This window comes from Myxocyprinus asiaticus, chromosome 26 (assembly GCF_019703515.2).
Source record: "Myxocyprinus asiaticus isolate MX2 ecotype Aquarium Trade chromosome 26, UBuf_Myxa_2, whole genome shotgun sequence".
Lineage (NCBI taxonomy): Eukaryota > Metazoa > Chordata > Actinopteri > Cypriniformes > Catostomidae > Myxocyprinus > Myxocyprinus asiaticus.
Genome location: NC_059369.1, coordinates 42303874 through 42321773, shown reverse-complemented (window position 1 = coordinate 42321773; position 17900 = coordinate 42303874). Strand labels below are relative to the sequence as shown.

Genomic DNA, 17900 nt, shown 5'->3' with positions numbered 1-17900 from the left:
TCTGAAATATCCTTCTAAAAATCTTCGTTTGTGTTCAACAGAAGACAAAGTCATTCACATAATTTATTTTTGGGAGAACTATCCCTTTAACAAACATTTCACATTCCTGTATTTGGAATCAAAATGAAAATTAATGACATGTTTGGTCACAAAACACTGTTGCAAATTTGACAATTTTTTAAGCTTTTGCAGAATGTGAAAAAAATAAATGTAATTTTTTTGTGTTGTGTTTGAAAACATCAAAATCAGAAAAGCAGACCAGAATGGTAAGAAAATCTACAGAGTTTTATTAAACTGAGAATTCATCCTAATCTGTACAGAATTAAAGAAAACAAAACAAACAAACAAAAAAAATCTGATTTGTCACATCAGTCTTACATGGCAAAATTAGGAGGTTAAGAAAATATCAGGTGTTAAGACAGTATGCATTTAATATGAAACAATTTTTCAGATTAAACACGTAAAACAGCTTCTGGCAGAGGTTGGAGTCACGCTCAGTTCATTGGGTCTTTAAGATGAGCAGAGAAAGGCCATTGGAAACAGCAGGATCATCTTTGGCACTGCATTTATGACTCTTGTGACTGGCTTCAAGAAACAACATAATTGGAAAACGTTTGTGATTATGTCATCGGTTTTGCTCCTGGTTGTGGCTTCAAAAGATGCTTTCAAATGAGACACCCCAACACACAAATGGTCTTTCACCTATATGAAGTCCTAAATATATTTATAAACCTTTCATATATCCATGCAGAGACAAGACATCCTGCATCCCCTCCAAACCTGTTTAAGGATCACTTGATTGACACAGTAGTACAGCGTTTAGATCGCCGAATCAACAGAACACGGGCAGACTTAGAGGTTTAAAAAGCAAAGAGCGACCGATGACACAACATATCCCAAAATCTGCATTGTGATGCAATTCTTTTAGAATTTTTACAATCCAGTGACACCCAACTATGTAGCAATATACCACAATAAACTTGTTATATGTGAAATACTGTAGTACGATCCAATAAAAAGGCATTAAAGAATTAACAGAACCAACCAGATAAAAACACCATCATGATCACTCCCAAAAAAACATGAATTAAGAGAAATATTTTTGGAATAACACTACTTTTAACATTTACTTATCTACAATATATAGTCAAACATGATCATTTGATCAGTATAATTTTACTGTCTCAAGTTACCATCAACCAGAAAGCTTGGACATGATCTGTGATTTGCACATTAGTTTATTTACATCTGTTTCATAAAACGCATTGTTTCTCACCCACACCAATCATATCGTTTAAGAATATATCGATTTAACCACTGGAGTCTTACAGATTACTTTTATGCTGACTTCATGTGCATTTTGGAGCTTCAAAATGTTGGCACCCATTCACTTGCATTGTATGGACCTACAGAGCTGAGATATTGTTTAAAAATGTTTTGTTTGTATTCAGCAGAAGAAAGAAAGTCCTACACATCTGGGGTGACATGAGGGTGAGTAAATGATGAGAGAATTTTCATTTTTGGGTGAACTATCCCTTTAAATATGACCATGATATTTTCTTGCCAGGTTTTGTGAAAATCACCCATAATATACAAACCAATACAGAAAAAAGTTCTCATCCAGGTAAAAAAAAAAAAGCAAGCGAGAACCGTTTAGAAAACTCTTATGTCTGTGTTACTGAATACAGACCTACAGCGGGCGTTATGCATATAATCATCACAGTTATAGTCATAGTAACTCTGCAACAAATTAAAAAGAAATGCATTTCATTGTCATTCATACTAGGAGAGATGTTTGCAGGTACAGTGGGCCTTCGCAAGATATTCTACAGCTTTGAAAAACTACATATCCACCAAACATACAGACATTTAAAACTTGTTTCCTTTCACTGGTATGACAAAGAAAGATAAAAGGCAACAATAGAACTTACCATTAAAATAAGTTTAAAACACACACACACACACACACACACACACACACACACACACACACACACACACACACACACACACACACACACACACACACACACAATAAATAAGGCTTAAGCCAAACACAACAAAAAGTGCAATCATCCTGTTAACATTCAAAATACACCCAACAGGGTATCCACTTGTGTTTTTAACTCTTATAAAGTTGGTCCGAAAGAGGCTTGGCCCCAGATAATTATATTATCTTAAATGTTTAACGCTCTGGCAGAGGTCGAGATCTATTCTTATTTCGTACTCCTCGTACATTGATCACTTACGGTCTAATGCATCATAAACAGACTGTAAGAAAATGACCTGAAATGATTTTGCCCCAAAATCAAAAGAAAAAAAATGGTAACACGTTACAATAAGGTTGTATTCGTTAACATAATTAGTAACTTGAACTAATAAGGAACAATACTTTAACAGCACTTATTGGTTAATTTCAACATATACTCACTGACACATTTTTTAACCGAAAAGTTGTATACGTTAACGTTAGTTAATGCAATAGGAGCACAACAACAGGAACTAACAATGATAAATTGACAAAGATAAATAAATGCTGTTAAAAATAATGTTTATTGTTAGTTCATGATACCTAATGCATTTACTAATGTTAACAAATGTTGTAAAGTGTTTGCATCGGAATTTGCACCAAATTCTTGTTAACCGCAATGCTCGTTATTACTGTAATGCAACAAAACGAATGACATATTATTAAAGGAATATTCCGGGTTCAATACAAAGTTAAGCTCAATCGACACCATTACCACAAAAAATTATTTCAACTCATCCCTCCTTTTCTTTAAAAATAGCAAAACTCAAGATTACAATGAGGCCGATGGGGACCAATTTTTGGAGGATTTAAAAGGCAGAAATGTGAAGCTTGTAATTTTATAAAAGCACTTAGATTAATTCTTCTATTAAAGGAATATTCCTGGTTCAATACAAGTTAAGCTCAATGGACAGCATTTGTGGCATAATGTTGATTACTTCAAAAATGTATTTCGACTCATTCCTCCTTTTCTTTAAAAAAAGCAAATATGGCACTTACAATGGAAGTGAATGGGGGCCAATTTTTGAATATTAAAATACTCACGGTATCAAAAGTATAGCCACAAGACATAAACAATATGCATGTAAACATGACTTTAGTGTGATTAAATCACTTACTAACCTTTTCTGTGTAAAGTTATAACCAATTTTATAACTTTGTTACCATGACAATGTAATGTGAACAAACCCTAAAATGACTGTAATAATTACAATTTAAACAACTTTACAGCTCAAATAATACACATATTTTTTAGAAGAATGAATGCAAGTTAATGCATAAAATTATAAGCTTCACATTTTTGTGTTTAAACCCTCCAAAAATTGGCCCCATTGACTTCCATTGTAAGTGCCTCACTGTAGCCTTGATTTCTGCTTTTTTAAAGACAAGGAGGGACGAGTCGAAATACATTATTCTTGTAATCAACATTATGCCACAAATGCTGTCCATTGAGCTTAACTTGTATTGAACCTGAAATATTCATTTAAAATGGACAAGTATTTATAAATCACATCATGGTAGGATTTGTTGTAAAAAAAAAATAAAAAATAAAATAAAAAATAGTATTGCAGAAAAAAACCCTCAACATTAATATTACATTGGCATGGAATTATTTATAATGTGCTTAATTGTCATGAAAATGTCAAAATGCAAAAAAAAATAAATAAAAAAAATAAAATAATGATAGGCCTACATCATTATGTAACATTTTATTTTTAATTTATAAAAATAAAACTTATTTTTGTGGTGAAATATGACCTGGACATGTTTTCATGAGATTCACCCCATTAACACTATTTAGATGACAAATGTCTTTGACTTGACGATTAAGTTCACTGTTTTATGTATAAGGCTCATGGGGACATTTAAAATGGACATCAGCTCTCCAACCATCTTTTCTCCACATTGCCAAAAGATCACACAAAAATATAACTACTTTAGGAGACACCCAATAATGAATCCCACCCAGAGGGGACTCCCCCTTGTGATTTAAAGATTACAAAGATTAAAGATGAAAAAAGTGATGATCCACAAAACAAAACTAAAATGTAAAGATGGCTTCTGAATGTTCATGTACGCCACTGATTAAAGCCCTATTTATGAACACACATTCTCAAAAAATGGAAAAGATGCAATGGTAAAAATACTGCATTGACAAATTACCATATTACAGTCAGGAAGTAAGGCCATCACTCTTAAAATAAAAACATTCATAATCAAGGCATAATGTCCCAAAACTATCTTAATCTTGTTTTAGGAGTGTTTCAGATGTTCATCGTTTAGATTCAATTGGGTTTCAGTGGCTGGGTGGGCTACTGTGGGTTCCAAACATGGAAAATCGGCCCACAGAAGGTCCACTGACAGGACCCAAAGTCTCAGCAGGTACTGTACAACTACAGAGAACAGCCTGGGCAGAAAATGAGGTGTGAAACAGGAAGGGCGGGTCAGGTGCTTCATTGCTCTACCTGTCTTTTAGTTCTCTGGTCACACGTTTGGTGATGCGGCCGCACAGAAGCCCAACTAAGAAGAAGATGGACACAGCCAGTGCGATCACCAACAGGATGTAATTCTTCGAGGGTGATGTCATCACTTGCACAGCGAGGTCTGAGAAACCTTCGGCTGGGGCAACCTAGAGGAGCAGTTACAATAATGTGTAAAAGGAGGTGATTTTGTGTCTATGTGTGGATGCTGGGACATGCATCATGTGTGTTTCTAACGAAGACATATTTTGGGTCATTTGCTGAAAACTGTCCCCAGAAGTTAGCTGAACCTGACAAAAACTTTACTTTTTAGGGGCTTCATCAAAGGGAAAAGTTATTCTTAAATCAATGAAATCATATGTTTGAAAATTCAAACACCAAATGTTTAAAACTGCAAAAAATAGGGTTGAGGTCTGGGTTAGAGATGCACTGATCCGATAAGTGGATCGGTATTGGCTCCGATACTGACTTTTTTACCAGATCGGGTATCGGTCCCCTGAGCCCAATCTAAATCTGATACTGCGTGTTAGTAATGGTCGTGACCGTCAAACTCAAAAAAGGACATAAAGGAACCATTAAAACGTAGTCCATATGACTTGTGCATTTAATTCAAAGTCTCATGAAGACATGTTTAATAAATAAATAAACAGTCTGCATGCGCAGCACGCTTCACTGAATGAGTGCTGCACCACTGACACACTCACAGCACAGACGGGGCTCATGATAGCTGCTATTTTTTCAGAGCGATGCGCAATATGTGAGCGCTAAACACAAAATACATTTCAGATGTAAATGCTCAATAATTCAGTTCGCTTATAACATCCATTAAGACGGCACTGGAGAAGCACTTGACCAGATTTTGAATGAAAAGTGAATTAAACTACTGTGAGCAAGCCTAAAAACAAACGCTCAAAAGCCTTCCTGGAGTGTTCTGCCAAAATAAAAGCCAGAGAGTTTTAAAGTTAAGAAATAATGACTGAAATATATGATTTTTGTATAATAAAATTCTAATATGCTGCTGAAGAAACCTGCACTTAACCCCACACAAATAGAAAACTACAGATCAGTCTCTCATCCCATTCATGGCAAAAACACTTGAAAGGGCAGTTTTAAATAAAATCTCTGCCTATCTCTCACAGAATACGCGACTGGATGACAATCAGTCAGGCTTCAAAAATGGACACTCCACCGAGACTGCCCTGCTGTCTGTCACTGAGTCACTGAGAGGGGCGAAAGCTGAATCGAGATCATCCGTCCTGATTCTGCTGGACCTTTCTGCAGCCTTTGACACAGTCAACCATCAGATCTTACTCTCTACCCTCTCCTCGCTGGGCATTACAGGAACTGTGCTTCACTGGTTTAATTCCTATCTCTCAGGTAGGTCCTTCAAGGTAGCCTGGAGAGGTGAGGTATCCAAGCCACATCAGCTACTTACTGGGGTACCTCAGGGATCAGTGCTTGGGCCACTTCTCTTCTCTATATACACAACATCACTGGGACCCATCATTCAGGCACATGGTTTCTCTTACCACTGCTACGCTGATGACACGCAACTCTACTTGTCTTTCCAGCCCAACAATACCACAGGGACTGCTCGAATTTCTGCCTGCCTGGCAGACATCTCAGCTTGGATGAAGGAATGCCACCTGCAACTCAGCCCAGCAAAGACTGAACTCCTTGTCTTTCCAGCCAACCCTGCTGTTGAACACAACATCACCGTGCAGCTGGGTGCAACTACAGTAACGCCTTCCAAAACGGTCAGAAATCTAGGGGTAACCATCGACAACAGACTAAATTTCATAGACCACATCTCAAAGACCACAAGATCATGTAGATTTACACTCTACAATATCAGGAAGATAAGACCCTTCCACTCTGAACATGCCACACAACTTCTTGTTCAGTCACTTGTCATAACTAGACTGGACTACTGTAACTCTCTCATTGCAGACCTCCCTGCATGTGCAAGTAGACCCCTGCAAATGATCCAGAATGCAGCAGCATGTCTGGTCTTTAATGAACCAAAGAGAGCGCATGTTACACCACTCCTTGTCTCTCTCCACTGGTTGTCAGTTGATGCACTTATCAAATTCAAGGCTCTGATGCTGGCATACAGAACAGTCACTGGGTCTGCTCCAGCATACCTAAAATCATTTATGCAGAGCTACGCGCCCACTAGAAGCCTGCGGTCGGCTAAGGAATGTCGCCTTGTTGTACCAACACAAAGAGGCACCAAAACACTTTCCCGGACTTTCAGCTTCATCATACCACGATGGTGGAACGACCTTCCCAACTCCATCCGTGAAGCTGACTCACTCTCAGTCTTCAAAAAATGACTAAAAACACATCTTTTCCATGAGCACTTAACCAGTCATTAATAATAATAAAAATAAAATAAATAAATACAAAAAAAACTTTTAATCTGTTTTGAATACTATTATGATGCTAGTGAAACTTTGTAGTATGGCACTTTTCATACCACTGTCTCCTTAAGATGATTCGCTTTTGTTTTCCTCTTTTGTAAGTTGCTTTGGATAAAATCGTCTGCCAAATGAATAAATGTAAATGTAATATTTAATAATAATAATAATAATAATAATATTGCATTATTTATTATTATTATTATTATTATTAATAAATTATGTAATATTAATTATTATTAATACCACTAATAATAAATTATGTAATATTATTATTATTGATATTATTAATAATAATAATAATAATAATAATGTTAATAATAATAATAATTAATACTGTAATATGTAAATTACATATAAATTACAATAATAATAATAATAATAATATTACATAATTTATTAATAATAATAATAATAATAATAATGAATAATGTAATATTAATTATTATTATTAATACCACTAATAAATTATGCAATATTATTATTATTATTGATATTATTAATAATAATAATAATAATAATAATAATAATAATAATAATTAATACTGTAATATGTAAATTACATATAAATTACAATAATAATAATAATAATATTAATAATAATAATAATAATAATTAATACTGTAATATGTAAATTACATATAAATTACAATTATAATAATAATAATTATTATTATAATAATAATGTAAATTAAAATAATATTTAAGTTGACTGGGTTCCAAAAATAACTATGTGACTGAAAAGTGGATTTAATCTGGGTTAGACTGTAGTAATTATAATTAAGCAAGTATTAGAGGCCATGCTATTTTGGGAATATACACAATATACAGTTTGGGCACGCCTTTTGAAAAATCTGCAAAAACATTATTTGCCCAGAGTTGTCTAAAATTGAGTGCTTTTATACAAAATTATTTTGTATAATAAAATAGAAAATATTTATTAAATTATTCATTAAATTATTTTATGAAGCAAATTCATTAAGAGCAATTCTTCCACTAGAAGAGACTGTCCTTGACATGTAAACTAAGGTTAATGATGTCTTTAAGCACAGCATCCAGAACCCTACATTTTCAAGTTTTACTTGAAAACAGTCTATGATGAGTCCCTATTTACATAGCTAGGTAAATATGCTTTTGTGTTTGTAGTGCATATGTACCAACCTTAGCTGCATAACTCCACATGTCAACACGGTCCTGTAATCTTCTCTTACATTCCGGCTGCAGACGCACCTGCTTGTCCTGTAGAGCTTCCATTAAACATGACATTTCTGGGAAAGACAAAGCATTAATATTCCTCCGTTTGCTCGCCAACACAAAAGATTTTCAAGTGACACAAACAAGGTCTCTCAAACGGACTGTTCCAAACCTATATAACTTTCTTCCATGGAACACAAAAGAAGATGTTAGTCAAAATGTTAGCGGCAGTCACAATTCACTTTTATTGTATGTAAAAAATATATAAATAAATAAAAAATCAAATGCAATGAAAGTGAATGGTGACTACAGCTACCATTCTGACTAATATCTCCTTTTGTTTTTGTTTGACAAAGTAATACAAGTTTGGAAAAACATGAGGGGTGAACTATCCCTTTAAGATCACTGTGTAGTTTGTGTAAAATGATATTGAATTTTTTATTTTGTCTATGATGTTTACTTATTCCAATGTTGTGTATTTCTTGTTATATACAGTGGGTATGTTATGTAAATTGTGTATGTTGTTTATAATGTATACCTTCTAACAGTCAGCATTAATCATAGTAAATGTGGTACTTTCTGCACACTGAACAGCAAGGTCAGAAATTTAGGGGGTCTTGGAAAAACAATGCCACTAAAAATGAAAAAATGACCCCGAAATTCTAAATGTGGGGGCAAAATATGCCACTGTAATGAATTACTTTTTATTTGTACCATCTGAAATAGTTCTTAATATTCTAATGACTCTGTTCAGGCATGCAACTCTGAATGGTGCAAGTTTGAACTTATTATCTGTTAGCCAATCAGCTCGCTCATATGTCCGCTCACATGGTGTATGCTGACAAGTCCTTTGACATGTAATCGGATAGCCAATCAACTTGCATACTTTTTCTTTGCCAAACATTTACTCTTGCTCGGCTGTATGTAAGCCGGTTTCACTGCTGCACGCTTTGAGAGTTATTTCTCTGAAAATGCTATTTGTTCAGGTGATTGCTTTGGCTTTTTCTTCTACCAGCTTGCACGGTAAGGTCTGCTTTTGGTCATGACACATAGAAGCGTGTCTTTATCAAAGTAAGGAGTAGCCAGATCAGGCACTGGCACACATCTCTATTGTAGGTCATTAGCTTAAATAAATCCACACATAGCTAGGCTAGGTCACTTATTAAATAAGCTCTAAGCTTTTCAGATCCAGGTACATATTATGAGTCAGGCCACTAGCCGTTTAAGCCATTCGGCCAAGCAGGCCCAGGCACACAAAGAGATTTAGTTTTTAGTGTTTTGCCAATTGCCCCAGCATGTCAAGGCACACCAAGCTAGCATACAATACACTTGGTGCACATGGCTCTTCAGAGCAGCAGCAGTACACAAGTCTTGGCGGTAGATCTGCTTGTTTGGGGGGTTAAATTTTGTGTTATGCATTTGTGCAGCTTCCCTGCTTTGTTGGGGACTTTATATTTATGTCTAATTGTGCAGCAGTAAGTCATACATGCTTGCTTCAGCATGTCTTGTGCTTTTCTAATTGTGCAGTATATCCACATGTTTAACTCAGTATGTCTGTGTATTTACTAGCAGTAGCAAGTCTCCGCAAGTCTGCAGCAGCAGTCTAGCAGATCCAGCTCACCAAGACCAATTTCAAATCAAAATGTCATACCCATAAAACATGCTAAATATTTCAGAGAGTTGTCATGACTGAACTATAGTTATGCATTATAGTTATGCATATTATGGCATAAAATTTGAATGGATGTTAATTGAATTCTTAGGGTAAGAGGTAATACATTCTAAAAAAGTATTTGACAATCTGATGAGACACAGTTTATGTTTCAAATGGTTAGAAAAAATAAGCAACTATAAAAAGGTAAAATCAAATCCATAGGGCAAATATTGCCTCATGACGTAAAAGTTTATTTCTGACTTTGCTGTACAGTGTTATTGTCTGGCTGCTAATGCACCCTAACTTCCCACAATGGATTAATAAATACCACCCCACCTACAAACATGATTTGATTTGTCTTAAAGTATGACTATAGCATTTAAATGCATATAATAATCCTGGAAAAAACCCTCCACAACAACACTTACGTCTGCCTCTGCCAGGGGTAATGGCAGCACAGTGATGTTTCAAATCCAGCGCACATGCCGTGTGTAGGACAGGATCCACAAAAATGTCTGCTTTGCTTTCTTTAAGCATGTTCAACACCTCCTACACAATGAGAGGATCAAAATTACAGTTTGTTTTCTGCTGTTATTGTTAGTGTTCTACACCAAAACTTTCCCAAACTGTGGGAATCTCTGCCTATTAGAAAATCAGATGTGAGTTCACAAGATATAGATGTGTTTTCAATGCAATGGATGCAAGGAAAACCATAGCACAAGCAGAATGTACAGATAAAGTATGTACCATCTTGCACTCCTCCTGCTTAATCTTCAGCAGGTTGTTTTTCAAACACTCCTCCACTTGACCCGTCTGCTCCTGTGCCGCCGCTTCCTCTGCACACAGACGCGTGATCTACCGCACAAACACACAAAAACACACACGTTTACATGGCATATCTAAATGGGCACATATCATAGTCCTCTTTTGTGTTTATAGAAAAGTAACTAGAATTACTACAGCCTAACACTAACCCACACCACTAAAATATATATTTATGCATATATATATATATATATATATATATATATATATATATATATATAATATATGCACACACACACACAGTGCATTCAGAATGTATTCAGACCCCTTAATTTTTTTCACATTTTGCTTGTTGCAGCCTTGTGCTAAAATGCTTTAAAAAAAAAATTCACATCAATCTGCACTACATAGCCCATAATGACAAAGCAAAAAAAAAAAAAAAAAAAAAGATTGATAACTTGTGCACATTTATTAAAAAGAAAAAAACTGAAATATCACATTGACATAAGTATTCAGATCCCTTGCTATGACACTAGAAATTGAGCTCAGGTGCATCCCATTTCTCTGGATAATCTTTGAGATGTCCACCAGTGGCAAACTGAATTGATTGGACATGATTTGGAAAAGCAAACACCTGTCTATGTAAGGTCTCACAGCTGAAAATGCATATCAGAGCAAAAACCAAGCCATGAGGTCAAAGAAACTGCCTGCAGAGCTCAGAGTTAGGATTGTGTCGAGGCACAGGTCTGAGGCTACACAAATTTTTCAGCTACATTGAAGGTTACCAAGAGCACAGTGGCCTCCATAATTTTTAAATGGAAGAAGTTTGGAACAACCAGGACTCACCCTTATGGCTGGCCACCCAGCCAAACTGAGCAATCGGGGGAGAAGAGCCTTGGTAAGAGAGGTGACAAAGAAACCGATGGTCACTCTGGTTGAGCTCCAGAGATCATGTATGGAGATGGGAGAAACTTGTAGAAGGACAACCATCAATGCAACACTCCACTGATCTGGGCTTTACGGTAGAGTGGCCAGATGGAAGCCTCTCCTCAGTGCAAGATATGCAAAAAAGCAACTAAAGGACTCTCAGACTGTGAGAAACAAGATTCTCTGGTCTGATGAAACTGTTTGGCCTCAATTCCAAGCGTCATGTCTGGAGGAAACCAGGCACCACTCATCACCTGCACAATAACATCCCAATGGTGAAGCATGGTGGTGGTAGCATAATGCTGTGGAGGTGTTTTTCAGCAGCAGGGACTGGGGGACTGGTCAGGGTTGAAGGAAAGCTGAACGCAGCAAAATACAGAGATAACCTTAATAAAAACCTGGTCCAGAGAGTTTAGGACCTCAAACTGGGCCGAAGGTTCACCTTCCAACAGGACAATGACCCTTTGGGACAACTCTGTGAATGTCCTTGAGTGGCCCAGCCAGAGCCCGGACTTGAACCCAATCAAACATCTCTGGAGAGACCTGTAAAATGGCTATCCACTGACGGTCCCCATCCAACCTGACAGAGCTTGAGAGGATCTGCAGAGAAGAATGGCAGAAAATCCCCAAATCCAGGTGTGCAAAGCTTGTCGCATCATACCCAAAAAGACTTGAGGCTGTAATCGCTGCCAAAGGTGCTTTAACTAAGTACTGAGTTAAGGGTCAGAATACTTATGTCAATGTGATTGTGGAGGTGAGGGCGTGGTCGAGCGCCCATCTGGGAAGAGAGAAAGATGAATTGTGACTAATTACCATCTTTATGTTCACAGTGAAAGTCGGGGAGATAAAAAAGATGGCCAGTTCACAGAGAGAGGAGACAGACAGATAGACCAGAGTCTTTGTGTCTGTTCCCTGAGAGAGTCTTGTGTTGTGTGAAGCTGAAAAGCAGACTGTATATTTGAGTAACGCTGAAAAGCCGTCTTATGTTTTGAGTGAAGCTGGACAGCGATTGCTAGTTATTTGTGAATAAAACGGACTCATGTGAACTGTGGAAACTGGTTCCTGCTTCCTCCTTTATCTGCCCAACCTAAACCTTTGTGACAGTGGTGCCAAAACCCAGGAGGAGGAAGCGGGAACCAGTTTCCACAGTTCACGCATGTCCGTTCTCACGTTATGGCTGTGAATCGATTTTTTTTTTTTTTAACCCATTTATCACAGTTTTCTGTGATTGATAACGACTAATCATGGTGCATGGCACATTGAAACAAACATTCAAATACAATAAATATATTTACTTTATACTTTGTCTCAAAGAGTTTGAGAGAAATTGGTTAGCCATTATTTATTTGAATTATTTAAAAATAAAACATGTTTTTTTTTTGCGGAGGGAGTTAGTCAAATTTCTTCAATACAAGTATATGTATCCATGTCATAAAATCACTTTTTCATATGTGATAATAGCATCAAATGGTCAGATTAAATTTATATAAAACTTTATTGGCAAGAGAAATGTAAGTGTAAATTCTCAATGCATTATTTATATGCATTATTATACAGTATATGAATGCTGAAGTTTAATTTGCTGAAGTTTAAAATCTCAAAACTATTATTTTCTATGGCTGCCGTTCAGTCTCTATTGTGCAGACGCTGGGACTCTCTCATGCGGTTTCGCTTTCGACACTGGTAAAGGTGACAGTAATTGAGCATTTTCAGGTGATGCAAAGATATACAGCAGCTTGCCCGGACCTCTCCTGGTTCACCGCTTGCGGGTGAAATCTCCATTCTATGTACAGTAAATCTGCTCGCGTGTTTATTATGAATGGGATAATGCATCACATGTAGTGAATAAGTGTGCACTGCTCCACACCATCAGTTTTTGTGCGAGGATGTGCAGTTGAGTGAAGTGAGTACCTCCTGAAAATGTATATACGCCAATTTTAGCCACAAGGGAAAAACAAAAGTAAAGTTTTAGGAAGTGAAAAAAAGACAGATACATTGCATTAATTTTTCATAACGTGTTGAACAGTCAACTATTAAATCACAGAAATGTACGCATTAAATTTCCCAGCCCTATTATTTTTTAATAATTGCATAATTCTGAAAAAAAAAAAAGAGAGCATCATGTCATTGACCCATTTACTTTAACTGAGTCGATTTTCCAATTGATGACCCCCTCAAACAGACAGACACCCATATATTTTCCAAAGTGACCAAAGATACACAGGCATCTCGATTTTCTTCTCAAAGATCTGTCTCTCTTTCTCAGTCTGTACGTGGCTTCCTGAGAGCACAATACAGCTCAGAGATCATAGTCTATTTTCTTTACCAGCCCATCAAGAGCTTCATTTCACACCATTTCTGCTCGATCGCTCTCAGAATGTCTGTGGCTCATGAACACCATAAATAAAAGGCTTTGCTCAGACAGGCTGCTTCTCCGAGGGCCTCTGACTGTTACTGTCCCCTACCACTACAAACAAGCCATATTCAATTGCAAGAATTCTTTTATACGTCAGTGCGAGACAGTGTGAGATGCTCATTTGGCATCTAATTGCAAAATCTAACACAGAATCATATAAATAATTCACAGATAAAGCAGAATACACTACGACAAGCTCGTTGAAAATTTTCAGCTAAGATGGTGAAAAGTGTGTAAGAATTGTCTTTTAGATTTCAACAACTTCAACATGCTAAAGTCAGAGTCTATTGGAATCGACTATTAGTGGTAGTTGAGTTTCTCGTATGTCTCAGGTGACGAGCACTATTTGTATGGCATGCCCGAGTGACCACTTAAGCCCAATTTATACAATGGATGAAGCCGAACTTACTTCGTATTTACGTTTGAAAATTTATTCACTTTGTTTTACTGAAGTAGTCCCAGAGCCCTTCCCGCATTTGCCGACAAGTTACCTGATCTGATTCCAATCCATAAATAAACTCTCTCTACGCATTTGTCATGGCCACGTTGTCTTTGTGAAGTTTGTATTGAGCATCATATAATAAACTGATTTAAAGGAATATTCCGTGTTCAATACAAGTTAAGCTCAATCGACAGCATTTATGGAATAATGTTGATTACAAGGAAAATTAAATTTCAACAACCAAAAATCAAGGTTACAGGCACTTACAATGGAAGTGAATAGGCCAATCCGTAAGCATTAAAACACTCACTGATTCAAAAGTATAGCCACAAGACATAAACAGCATTTGGAAGGATGTGTCCTCCGGAGGTCGCATTTGTCGGCCGCATACGTCATCAAGGCTGTCTCATTTCAGAAAAGCGAGTAGGACACTTCGAATGCAGCCTTCGAATGCGACCTTCTTTCATGGGAATTCGGAGGATGCATGAGGTGTATCCTTCGTGGGCACTCACAACCCACAATTCTTTGCTTCAACGGAAATGTCTAAAAAAATGACACCAATTTGCCCGTAAATATGATGTTCAAATGCAAGGAATGTTAATTCCCAAGTTAAAGTACCTCAGTAGATCGGTGCAGAGTATATAATATGTATAATTATATCTATATATATTTAAAATAAAGTATTAGACTAAAAGTACAACTGCGAAATCTATTTTCTTTTCTCTTTGCATCATTATAACTCTCCTAAAACTTAACTCATACATTCCTTTCCAAAGGGACTTTGTTCCCTTCTCACTCAAAGTGCTCGTGCTTGTTAAAGAATGGCGTGCTGTCATAGCAACCGTGCGTTTGTCCTACGAAGGCCGTCTCGTTTAAACAATGCTTGTTTAAACAAGCACCATTTAAATGAGACTTGAGTAAATGCTCAGTATACTGCAGCCTTCAAAGGACGCGTCCTACCTAGCATGCAGCCTTCGAAACGAGACACAGCGAATATGCATGTTAGCATGATTTTAGTGTGATAAAATCACTTCCCTCATCTGTGTAAAGTTATAGCCAATTTTACATCTTTGTTGCCAAGACGGTGTAATGTCAACAAACACTAAAGCTCTAAAACGACTGTAAAAATTACAATTCAAATAACTTTACAGCTCAAATAATACATGAGTTTTGACAGAAGACTTAATGTACAGTAAATGCTTTTATACAATTATTAGCTGCACATTTCTGCTTTTAAACCCTCCAGAAATTCACATCCACTTCCATTGTAAGTGCCTCACTGTAACCTAAATTTTTGCCTTTTTTTTTTTCTTTCCTTTTTCTCCCCAATTTGGAATGCCCAATTCCCAATCTGCTCTAAGTCCTCATTGTGGCGTAGTCACTCGCCTCAATCCGGGTGGTGGAGGACGAATCTCAGTTGCCACAGCGTCTGAGACCGTCAATCCGCGCATCACATGGCTTGTTGAGCGCGTTACCGCAGAAGCTTCACGCCATCCACCGCGGCATCCACGCACAATTCACCACGTGCCACACCGAGAGCGAGAACCATATTACAGTGACCACGAGGAGGTTAACCCATGTGACTCTACCCTCCCTAGCAACCAGGCCAATGTGGTTGCTTAGGAGACCTGGCTGGAGTCACTCCAGGGGTGGTAGTCAGCGTCGGGGGCAGGGTCGAGTCAAAATAAATGTTTGTGGTAATCAATATAATGCCACAACTGCTGTCGATTGAGCTTAACTTGTATTGAAACCGGAATATTCCTTTAAAGTCATCCATTTTTAACGTTAAGATAGTAACCTAGCAAGCTATAATCTCCTATGGAACATGCAATTGTAAATACTAAACATCACGTTCAAAGCACAACCTTTCCTAATTTTAACCAATCATCAATGTTCTTCGATTAGCTGAGTTCTCCTAGGTCAAGAATTGCAGGGATGTGCGTGTCCTGGAGAATTAATTACGAAACGAACACCTAAGTGGAACAAAAACGTCGGTGCATTTCATCATATTTTTAAACGAACTAAAAGGAGCCTGTTCGCCGAATAAGTATAAATTAGACTTTACGGTGATGCTGTCCATGAAGAGCACATAAATCAGTGACTTATGACAGTGTTTCCCAACCTTTTTTGACCCAAGTACCCTCACAGCACCTTCAATAAGGCTTAAGTTGTCCTTCATTGACAGAAAACCAAAGATGTGTACCAAAGGATAAATATAATTTAATGTTGTCATTAATATTAATATCTCTAATGTACAAAATGAAAAGAGGAAGTTTACGGTTATGATGTTTGTTCATTAACAAATACAAAACCGGCCCATATAAGCCAAGAAACTTGCAATTAGAGCAGACTAGTCCTGTTTATTACAGTATACACTGGACCTTTTAAGTTGGTAAAAACTACTTTATCAGGTTGCAGTGGGCCTTTCATCTGTGTACCTCAGCAGAAATCCAGATTCTTCAGATCAGGCGATGTTTTTCCAATCGTAATGGTACCTGGAGGGGTCTTCTGCTGCTGTTGCCCATCCGCCTCAATGTTCGACGTGTTGTATGTTCAGAAATGCTTTTCTTCATAGCACTGTTGTAACTTGTGTTTATTTGGGTTACTGTCACCTTCCTGACAGCTTGGACCAGTCTGGCCACTCTCCTCTGACTTCTGTCATTAACAAGCCGTTTTCTGCAACAGAACTGCCGCTTGCTGCATGGTGCTGAAACGTTTTTTTTCGCACCCTTCTCTTTACACTCGAGACTGTCGTGCGTGAAAGAAATACTCAAACCAGCCCGTCTGGCACCAACAATCATGCCACGATCTAAATCACTGAGATTAAATTTTTGTCCCCATTCTGATGGTTGATGTGAACATTACCTTAAGCTCCTGACCCGTATCTGCTTTATTTTATACACTGCACTGCTGCCACAAGATTAGATTATTGCATGAATAAGTAGATGTACAGGTGTACCTAAAAAAGTGTGACCGGTGAGTGTGTATGTGTATATACACACTGTGTGTATATATATATATATATATATATATATAAATAAAAGTATATTTATTAAAAAAATAAATAAAAAAAAAAAAATAAAAAAAATTGAGCATTCTTTAATAAAAACATTTTTTTAATATATTTTATATACTGTGTATTTTTATTGTATACAGTCTTCTTATTTTGTGTATACTGTATATTGTATATTATTTTATTGTATACAGTCTTCTTATTTTGTGTATACTGTATACTATTAGTTGTACAGGTGCATCTCAATAAATTAGAATGTCGTGGAAAAGTTCATTTATTTCAGTAATTCAACTCAAATTGTGAAACTCGTGTATTAAATAAATTCAATGCACACAGACTGAAGTAGTTTAAGTCTTTGGTTCTTTTAATTGTGATGATTTTGGCTCACATTTAACAAAAACCCACCAATTCACTATCTCAAAAAATTAGAATATGGTGACATGCCAATCAGCTAATCAACTCAAAACACCTGCAAAGGTTTCCTGAGCCTTCAAAATGGTCTCTCAGTTTGGTTCACTAGGCTACACAATCATGGGGAAGACTGCTGATCTGACAGTTGT

General features: G+C 36.8%; 1 protein-coding gene across 1 annotated transcript in view; it reads right to left on the bottom strand.

Annotated features, from left to right (window-relative positions):
* Nucleotides 1-264: 264 nt before the first annotated feature.
* LOC127416903 (Golgi apparatus protein 1-like) overlaps nucleotides 265-17900 on the bottom strand; it is a 63306-nt gene continuing 45670 nt past the window's right edge. Inside the window, exons 23-26 of the mRNA XM_051656497.1 lie at nucleotides 10525-10632; nucleotides 10206-10326; nucleotides 8091-8197; nucleotides 265-4658 (exon numbers count right to left, since the gene is read on the bottom strand). Of these exons, the coding sequence (XP_051512457.1) occupies nucleotides 4491-4658; nucleotides 8091-8197; nucleotides 10206-10326; nucleotides 10525-10632 (504 nt within the window). The 3' untranslated portion in view covers nucleotides 265-4490. The remainder of the gene's footprint in view (nucleotides 4659-8090; nucleotides 8198-10205; nucleotides 10327-10524; nucleotides 10633-17900) is intronic.